General features: G+C 38.3%; 3 protein-coding genes, 1 long non-coding RNA gene and 1 pseudogene across 4 annotated transcripts; 1 reads left to right on the forward strand and 4 right to left on the reverse strand.

Moving 5' to 3' along the window:
* Positions 1-955: 955 nt before the first annotated feature.
* LOC123477472 (secreted RxLR effector protein 161-like) lies at positions 956-1,366 on the reverse strand. The gene has a single exon (XM_045180833.1). It carries the CDS (start codon positions 1,364-1,366, stop codon positions 956-958), a length of 411 nt encoding a protein of 136 aa, XP_045036768.1.
* Positions 1,367-1,732: 366 nt separating this feature from the next.
* LOC123477473 lies at positions 1,733-3,071 on the forward strand (annotated as a pseudogene).
* A 1,330-nt stretch (positions 3,072-4,401) lies between these two features.
* Positions 4,402-6,287, reverse strand: LOC123466568. The gene is made up of 7 exons (XM_045180816.1): positions 6,260-6,287; positions 5,946-6,206; positions 5,660-5,863; positions 5,317-5,585; positions 4,994-5,238; positions 4,763-4,922; positions 4,402-4,695 (listed from the first exon to the last, which is right to left on the reverse strand). The coding sequence occupies exons 2-5, from the start codon at positions 6,115-6,117 to the stop codon at positions 5,206-5,208; spliced, it is 678 nt and encodes a 225-aa protein (XP_045036751.1). The 5' UTR covers positions 6,118-6,206; positions 6,260-6,287; the 3' UTR covers positions 4,402-4,695; positions 4,763-4,922; positions 4,994-5,205.
* A 19-nt stretch (positions 6,288-6,306) lies between these two features.
* Positions 6,307-7,332, reverse strand: LOC123477460. Its single transcript, XR_006652615.1, has 3 exons — positions 6,853-7,332; positions 6,505-6,792; positions 6,307-6,439 (listed from the first exon to the last, which is right to left on the reverse strand). It is a non-coding gene; the product is annotated as an uncharacterized LOC123477460 (long non-coding RNA).
* A 35-nt stretch (positions 7,333-7,367) lies between these two features.
* Positions 7,368-9,210, reverse strand: LOC123477474. Its single transcript, XM_045180834.1, has 2 exons — positions 7,445-9,210; positions 7,368-7,374 (listed from the first exon to the last, which is right to left on the reverse strand). The coding sequence occupies exons 1-2, from the start codon at positions 9,208-9,210 to the stop codon at positions 7,368-7,370; spliced, it is 1,773 nt and encodes a 590-aa protein (XP_045036769.1).
* Positions 9,211-9,460: the final 250 nt, after the last annotated feature.

The following is a 9,460-nucleotide window of genomic DNA, read 5'->3' on the forward strand; positions in this document are numbered from 1 at the left end:
GTACCCCCAAAAAATGGCATATTTTTTTTTTAAATTATCCTATCGTCATGCTTAGCAACGTTGGGAACAACATATGATCTTGAAAAGAAGAAGAATTATATATTGATAAAAAAATCATATAATAAGGGTACATCGGGTTTAAAACAAAAAGCCACCATATTCCCCCTAAAGGATTAATAAAATATCCGGTTTTTGAAAGAAAACTATTTTATTTTCAGGTTTATTCATTTCTTTACGATGAAGTGAAAAAAAGCTAAAAAATAAGGACATATCAGCTAGAAAATAAAACCCTACTGGTGCTGTATGGAATATCCATAAAATATGCCGCATTTCTATGCAGTTACTTTCTGTGTCCAACAATCATTTTGATTTTTGGTAATTCCATACCACGTAACCTTAAAAAAGGCAAAAAATATTCACCCAGTGAAAAACAATAAAAATCAAATCCGAAATACGCATTTATCAACCGCAACATAGTAATTATTTGCTTCTTATAGTTGAAAACCCCGTACTTCAAAGGCAACACTCGTTTTTGGTATTTCAATGCCTCGTACCCCAAAAAATATGCCGATTTTTTGGGGTACGAGGGATGATAACGTAAAAATAGGATAGACCGTTACTTGGGAGGTTCAAGAAATGAGTCCACACAAAGTCATCACATACATAATTGTTTCGGCAGTTGGGCCACATCGACTACTCCCAACCTCGCCCTGAGATATTGAAACGTTCGATGGGGAAGTGGCTTTGTGAAGATGTCCACGACTTGTTCTTTGGTGTTAACGTAGCGAGCATCGATAATTCCACTCTCCTGGGCTCGCTTCACAAACCTGAGTCTTATATCGATGTGCTTCATTTTTCGGTGCAGCTCATGGTTGTGAGCACAGCGGATGGCCCCTTGATTGTCGCAGTAGAGTGGAATCGGCTCTGGTCCTCTTCTTTGGATCTCTTTGAGAAATTATGGGATCCAAGTAGCCTCCTTAGCTGCTTCGCTCCCTGCAACAAATTCCGACTCTGTCGTGGAGAGGGAATTGCATTCTTGTTTGCGGCTAAACCAGGAAATTGACCCACCGCTGCAGAGAAACACGCATCCGGATGTGGAGGCCCTGTCATCCAGGTCTCCAGCATGATCGGCAGCCGTGTAGCACATCACCATTTCTCCTTCCTTTTTAGAGTAGAGAATCCCAAAGGTTCGCGTACCTGCGATGTAGCGGAAAATGCGCTTGACTGCTTTCCAGTGCTGGATCCCGGAGTTTTGACTTAACTTTGCCACCTGGCCTACTGCATAGGAGATATCAGGCCTCGTTGTAGTAGAGAGGTAGAGGAGGGCACCAACCGCCTCCTTGTAGGAGATCTTAGGCTGTTTCATTTTACACTTTTTTTGAATTTTGCGGGGGACGTTTAATATATCTTGCACCTAGGTAAAAAAAATACATTCCGTGAAAAAAATTAAAAAAAAAAATAGTTTAAGCTCCGGCGCCGACGAAAAAACTGAAAAAACTGAACAAAATTTGCCTTTTTTTTTACAAAATCTTGGGTTCAATCAAATATTTTCAACCCAACGCTTTATATGTGATTGATTATCATGTAATGAATAGAAGTATCAAATTTCGCTAAAAAATAATCACATTAAAGACTTGCGCCATGAAAAATATGACATCTGGCACCTAAGCGCTATAGAACATATGAAAGTATTGTCAAAGCTGAGATTGTTTTTTTACGTCAGTTGGTTATCATGGCTTCTTCATTAAGAAACAAGGATTGCTTCATTGGTTACAGTCATCGTAAAAGTTTAGCTACTGCATCAAAGTTGCCTACAAAAAGCGTTGTTTTGGCTCGCTTCAAGGGTATTCAGGACGAAAAAAAAGGTCAGCATATTGATATTTGTCGGGAAATCTTTGCAGAACTTAAAGTTGTTTGGGGAAAAGCTGGTATCCCAATTAAGGCGGATAATACCTGTGTGAATGACATTAAAAATGTACACCACAGTTGGAAAGCAATTTTAACAAAAACAAGATACCAGTAGAAAACAGAAAAAAAAATTTCGCCCGAGATAAAATTGTTTCCTTTAAAACGAGTCTCAACGAATTATTGGATTTGTCTTCAAAAGATGTCGAACAAAAATTAAAAGCTTCTCACAACCCAAACGCTGCAGTTGATTTCAAATTTTTACTCGCATAAAGAGAAGTTCCACAACGGGGATTCATGGACAGAGTAGACGAAAAAGATATTGAAAGAGCTTCTAGAAAGCGAAAGAATTCTTCGACTCCAACCAATGTAGAGAGAGCCAATGAATCATCGTCTTTGAGTGAGGAATCTGAAATTGTAGAGTCCTCTTCATCAGGAGAAACATTTAGTGATCTATCTCGTACTCCACGACCTGATTCCGTTACTCTTGAACTTCCCGCAAAGTCACTGTTGAAAGCAACCGGTCAAGCAGCTGATGCTCGAAATCTAAGTGTTAGAGATCACGTCGCTATCGTCGCTTCAACTATTACAGCTGGAGGTGGAGATCTTCAACAAGTAACTCTATCTGTGGCAAGTGCGTCCCGCCAAAGAAGAGCAAACAGGCGTGAAATTTGTTCGCGGATAACTGAACAATTTGAAAAGCCTAAATTTGTCGTAGCACATTGGGATTCCAAATTAATCAAGTTCGTATAAAATTTTTATGTATAAAAATTGCGCAGATGTTTTACTTTTGATTCATGTATCTAAGTGGATTACTTGATGACAGAATTGCGATTTTGATTAGCGGATTCCCGCAACTTGAAAGTCCTAAACTGCTTGTAGTTCCAAAAATAACCAATTTAACTGGTAGACAGCAGCACGATGCTGTAGTTAGATTGCTGGAGAAATGGGGTGTGTTAAAAGAAGTTGTTGCTCTCGTGTTTGACACTACCAGTAGTAATACTGGGCGCTTCCAAGGAACTGCAATGTTCATTGAGAAAACTTTAGGTCATGCGGTGTTGTGGTTCGCTTGTCGCCATCATGTATTTGAAATTCATATACAACACGTCGCAGAATCAATATGCGGAAAACGTAACGCCTGCACTGCCGTAAAATACAATCACTAATAATTATTTTCATGGCGCAAGTATTTAATGTGATTATTTTTTTGCGAAATTTGATACCCCTATTCATTACATGATAATCAATCACATATTAAGCGTCGGTTTGAAAATATTTGATTGAACCCGAGATTTTGTAAAAAAAAGGCAAATTTTGTTCCGTTTTTTTTAGTTTTTTCGTCGGCGCGGGTGCTAAAAATATATATATTTTTTTTTTCACGGAATGTATTTTTTTACCTAGGCGCAAGATATATTAAACGTCCCCCGCAAAATTCAAAAAAAAGTGTAAAATGAAACAGCCTAAGGGGATCTGTTTTATTTCCTCCTTTTCTTTATCTTGTTGAGGTGACATATTCGACGAGGGTTGTAGGCCTGGCTCAGCTGGAGTTCCCACGGGGTTACATCCTTCCATTTTGAATTTCTTCAGCATGGCGTCGATGAAGTCGGGCTGTGAGATGCTAAGTTCCCCTTTCACTCTGTCTCGGTTGATTGTCATGCCTAAAAATCGGCCTGCTGGCAGGGTGCGGATCTCGAATTTCGTCTTGATATGATCGGCAAAGTCCTCTACTAATCTTCTGCTGGTGCCGCAGATGAAAACATCGTCGACGAAGAAGAGTACGGCAATCCACTCCTCCCCTTGAAGACGGTAGTATACACACTGGTCCTCTTGAGAACGTGTTAGCCCATATTTAAGGATGGCTTCGTTTAGTTCGGTGTTCCAGACTCGAGGGGCCTGTTTCAGCCCATAGATGCTTTTAATCAGCCTGCAGACTTCTTTCTCACGGCCTGGGACGGCGTAGCTTTCAGGTTGGCGCATGTAGATCACTTCTTTTAGTCGTCCGTACAGAAACGCCGTCTTCACATCTATTTGCAGTATTTCCAGGTTTCCTGCGGCAGCCATAGCCAGGTGCAGTCGGAATGTCGGCAGCTTAACCACTGGGGCAAATATCTGGTCATAGTCGAGGCCAGGTAACTGCGAACATCCTAGGGCAATCGGGTGAGCTTTGTATCTCTCATCCACTCCTTCATAGCCCGGTTTGATGTCGAACACCCACTTGCACTTGATTGCAGTGCGGTCAGAACCCATATAGCACAGTGCGGTCCAAAGGACATTCAATGGATGTCCGTTATGGATGTCCCATGGACGGCTTCTTGCTCTACCTATGACCGCCCCGTTTAGTACCCAAAAGTTATCTTAAAGACGTCCTAAGGACGTTGCATTTTTTACCGTTTTGGATGTAAATTAGACGTGCTAGGGCTTTGAATTCTAACTTTCATTTAATATTAACGTGAATGTGCTTTCTAAAAAAATTTTAAAATATCATATAAAAACCGAGAAACTGTATTTCTTACAATAAATACAAACAGAATAAATTCAACACGAAAACCGCTAATTGCAATTTAGTTGTGTTAATTAAAAGAAAAGACAATGAATAAAGAAATCGCCTAAATTCATAACTAAAATAATTAAAATGTAATGTTCTTGGTTGATCGAGGAAACCACGGTTGATAGGGCTGATGTTTCAATTAGCGTTAGTCTTCTTATCCTTTAAATGGCGAAGCCAAGACATTGCTGCGTCAATGGCGTCTGTTTCTGTTATGGGTAACGTCTTACTAGAAGTAGCGGATTCTGGTATAAAAGTATATTTCTGGTATTAGTTTATGCGGAGAAAAGTAAAAAAATTGTTATCTCGTACCTAGTATTATTTTTCCAAGAAGAGAGGATCCCAAGCTGCAATTTCCTCTTCGCCCGTACCAGCTAAATTGCTTGCAGAACTCCTTATCCAGAACCTTTTTTAGGATTTTCCTCACTACACTTGCAGGACTTTTTCCTCCAATTACTGCAAGTTTCTCTTTCTAGAAAAAAAAAATGTAAATAATGAGGAACACATGAATTCAATACAGTTTTCAGTACATATTATACTTACTAAAGATTTTCGAGCATGAAAAGGCTTGAGCTGGTCGTTCACTTCTTCAAATTCCAACATTGAAGTGAGAGGGAAGATTTCGAAATTAAAACCATCTTGCTCTGGCTCATCATTTAAAATTTTCTTTTGAAGAGCCAAATCCATCCACTTCATTCGTTCAAATAATCCACTTGTTAACTTCTGATTATCCTGGATTCCAAAGTTTGCTTTGACTATGCCTCGATGTAAGAGTTGTGACGAAGTTTCTGAAAATAATAAAGAACGTTAGTATTGCCATTAATACAGCGATAATTATTTTTTTAAATACCAGAAAGATAACCTACCATTATTTCGAAATTTAACGGTTCTGAGTGAGTTTTGAGATCGAGAAACAGCAGACGCTTTGTTATTGTCGTACCGGGAATGATATGGCTCGGATCTCGGAGATGCGTTGTCATTGTCGTAAAGGGAATAATGGGGTTGGGATTCACAAGCCACTTTGTCATTGGGGAAACGATGAGAAACAGCTGACTGGGATCCTGACCAAGCACTTTTTGCTGTTTATTATTGGATGATGGTAACAAACTCTTTCCTTTGTCTGAATTTGACTTCCCTAAAAATGAAAATCGTGCCGTATAAAGATTTATATTCCATTTGATACGAAAAATCTGAAGAAAATTGCCCTACCTGCCATACTTGTTGATGACAGCGCTAATTTTGCTTTAGTAACTGAATGATTGGTGTCACTTTCATGAGACGATTTGGTTTTTGCTTTCTCAGGTTCCATAGCAGAAGTCCAAGTGTCCGTAGAGTCTTCTTCATCGCTTAATGATGGAACAGAGTAACCGTAATTTACTGGACGATGTCTAGTAGAAAAATGCACAGCTTGGCCTAAACAATATTAATTGTAAATTGATACATTTTGGGTTAAAAAAAAATAAATATTGATAGTGCTGGCATTTTAAATATTCACCTGAAAACGGTAATTGAATATTTTTGGAAATATTACCATCATCTTCAATTGTGTCAATGCTGTTGCTGGACGTATTAGGTTGCAAACTATGCTTTTCAGATCCATGTCTCGCATGATTAATTCTGGTGTTTGCTGGATTTTCACTGTTTGACTGGTTCAAATCAGTGTCCATTGACTGAAATTCGCCTTCATCTCCAAATTCTGGAACAGAATACCCGTAATTTACAGGACGATATCGGGTGGAAAAATGATGAGTTCGATCTGTACAAAATTACCGTAAAAAATTTTTTTGAATCAATATTTCAATTATTTACCTGAAAACGAAAGTATGTCGCTGTCGTCTTTAAAAGAGTCATTTGGCTTGCTAGTTGTATCTCGCAAACCTGTTTGCTTTTCAGGAAAGCATCTCACATTCTCATTTCTGGTTGGCTTCTTACTGTTTGATGGCAAACTTTTTGTTCTTTTGATGCAAGAACGTTGAGATTGTAGATTGCCTAAATTACGTTTATACAACATTAGTTTACGAAAATTAAAAAAAAGTAAAGGACTGTAATCTGACTTTGTGAGGAAAGCTTGGTATTGGCTAATGCAATTGCTGGTGGTTTTGGCGGAACAGGAGAATTCGCCATTTCGTCTTCGCTGCCACTAGCCGGGAATTGCCGAATTCTTTTAAAAGATGTTTTCTTTGAACGATTGATTGCCATGTCATCATCTTCATTTTTATCTTCTCGGGAAAATTTTGACATTCGCGATTTTCTGGTTTTTTTCCTTTCATCTGCGTCGGTTGTACACAGATCATCCCCCTTAACTGCTTTATTGAGTTTTTGTCTTGCTTCATCGTAAGATGCTAAATGAATACAAGATTTAAACACAGGACAATGAAATAATTAAGGACTTACTCTCTCACCATATGTTTTGATTAATTTTGCAGGATATTTGACCCAACTTGAGTCTGGTTGATGACATGTTTTTACATAAGTCGTAATATATTTTTCTTTGCTTTTCGGAGGAAATAAACAGTATTCACCATCAAACCAACTCTCACATACAACTTCCACCCACTTGTCAACATCATCAACATCTTCAGTGATTTCCTCGACAATTGCAAATTTAGGCTAAAAAAGGTTTCAAAAAATTTACAAAATACTACATTAATTCATTAAACTTAATGGTGATTTTCAAAATGCAAAGGAAATACTGCAAAAGATCCATTTCGTGAAGGAATAGGAAGTTGAACAGCTTTTACTTGAAACAAATCTATTGGCAAGGCCTCTAAGCGATCAGATAAAAGACTTACAGAATAGATGTGGTAACAAGAAGATCTAATAGGATAAGAGTAGAGATCACTTGTTTGATTGAATCGCCGACCAATAAATAAAGAGTTGTTCTCTGTTTTAATAATGTTTTCTATGCAAAAGACAGTTATATCCTTCAGATAGATACATGAATTCGGAATTTTACAAGTCAAATGCCATGGACCCACCCTCAATTCCCTGTACTGGATTATTGAACGGAAGCGGAGACCGGGCAATAAGGGGCCTTTGTCATGCTCGAAACGGAAAACACGATTGTGAACTGACACTTCCTTCTTGTTTATGGCAAAGTAAAAATTTCCCAACTCTACCAAACGCTTCGCTATCTGTTTTAAGGGCTTGTCACTCTTTCTTATTAGTTTTTTCAAAGTCTGCATATAATTCTCAAATGGAAATGCAGAAAAATTTGGGAGTGAGCCGTAACGCAAAACGTCATCGGGAAGGTGTATGAGGCTGTGTACATTATAAGACAAAAATTCTGACCCGTAGATTTCTTCAGCTTCTTCCACGAAAAATTTTAATAAATCCCGTGCGTAATCATTCTGGGTATGGCAAAATTCTTGATATGAAAGAATAGTAATAGCCACATGAAAAACCAAGAAATTATTAAAAACGCGAGGGGGCAAAATATCCATAAAAATTACGGGACCGACACAAGAATGAACAAATCCATGTTCCGTTGCCTTCATTCGATCAACAAATTTTAATGACCTGGTTTTTCTCGGATATTCTTTTGGGACATAATCTCGTAAATCCTCTAATCGAGATGACAACACTAAAACTTGCGACTTGAGCAGTCTGTGCTGTAATGGGCCACGAATCCAAGTCAAGAGTAATTTTCTACTAACACCAAGTTTTACTAAGTGCATAGGGTCAAGGGGGATATCCTTTACCATGTCGATATCAAGTCTTTCAAGAATGGAATCGCCGACATGATGATCTTCATGTTGGCGATTCCGAAACGATTGATCCGCTCTCGCAGGAGAGTCACGCTCTAAAAAGACAACCCTGCCAAGATATTCTCCCTGTTGTATGCATCTCGTGCAACCAAAGTAACCAGAATGACTTTTAACCCCCAAAATGAAGGACCGAGCAGGAGCATCGCATATGAAACCATCAATTTTTAAAATATGAGGGCGACCTTTGTACGTAAAACCATTATTACATAGATTAAGTGCCTCAGATATGAAATCGGCAAGATATTCACACGAGAAATGCGGTTTTTCACTACCATGAAAAAGCCCAACGCAAAACACTTGTCGAAAGTGAATATTTGAAATCATAGCTAGGATTGGCCACAATTGGCTCCCACTACTTTTTGCGATTGGAAGGCCGTCTACGTTGACAAAAATAAAGATCTCAAATGGAATGTCTGATTCTGAAATTAAATTTAGTATGCGTATTATTCCATTCAGAATTCCGAAATGATGATATTTCCCAGGCGGTATATCTTTTACATTGACAGAACGCGGAGTTTTTAAAAGGGACCGACACGTTTTAGGTAAATCTAATCCCCAAGACTGACTTCTAAATAGAGACAGTAGATCATCGACAGCATTTTGACAAATTCTCCAAATAGTTACCCAAACAGAGAACAGCTGCCTAAATGTAGGACGCTCATCATTTCCAACATCATTGTCGTCAAAAATTTCCTGTTTCCCACTACCGTCTTCATAATGTCTCAATAAAATATTTCGTACTAAAAAATCCTCGTCATCAAAATCCACATCATCAGTATCTGACGAATCAGGGGTAAAATCACTAAGTCTACCAGAATCGTAAAAGTCTTGAAATGATGCGCTCGATTCAACATCAAGACAGCTATAGAAATCATCATCTGATGACAACTCGTCGGATTCTGATGACAAATGAGGGATCGGTGGTGCCGTCCCACATTTAGTTTCAATATAAATTTGGGAATTAAGTTCTTTTTGAACCCTTTTACCTAGCATATCTTTTATCTAGCACTGTAAGGCCTATATCTAATTTGTGTTTTTACTTTTTTGGTTATCACTGATCGTGATGATGACGTTGATGCTGCAGGGGAACGAAATGGAGATGAAGAATTCGACGATGAATTAGAATGTGTATCAAATTCACCCGCCATCATGAGGAAATCTATATACAAAAATAGAACTACATTAAAATGAGTAATGGAATGCGTTTTGAAGTTTACCAAAAAAAAGAAGCAATAAGGTAAGG

This window comes from Daphnia magna, unplaced genomic scaffold (genome assembly GCF_020631705.1).
Source record: "Daphnia magna isolate NIES unplaced genomic scaffold, ASM2063170v1.1 Dm_contigs066, whole genome shotgun sequence".
Classification (NCBI taxonomy): Eukaryota; Metazoa; Arthropoda; class Branchiopoda; order Diplostraca; family Daphniidae; genus Daphnia; species Daphnia magna.

Excerpts from the sequence above, each read along its gene's own strand:
- LOC123477474 (XM_045180834.1), bottom strand. The coding sequence starts at position 9,210 with ATGCTAGGTAAAAGGGTTCAAAAAGAACTTAATTCCCAAATTTATATT.
- LOC123477472 (XM_045180833.1), bottom strand. The coding sequence starts at position 1,366 with ATGAAACAGCCTAAGATCTCCTACAAGGAGGCGGTTGGTGCCCTCCTC.
- LOC123466568 (XM_045180816.1), bottom strand. The coding sequence starts at position 6,117 with ATGGACACTGATTTGAACCAGTCAAACAGTGAAAATCCAGCAAACACC. Across the intron at positions 5,586-5,659 it reads GTCATCAACAAGTATGGCAG|GGAAGTCAAATTCAGACAAA; the intron begins GTAGGGCAATTT and ends TTTCATTTTTAG. Across the intron at positions 5,239-5,316 it reads CGTTAAATTTCGAAATAATG|AAACTTCGTCACAACTCTTA; the intron begins GTAGGTTATCTT and ends TATTATTTTCAG.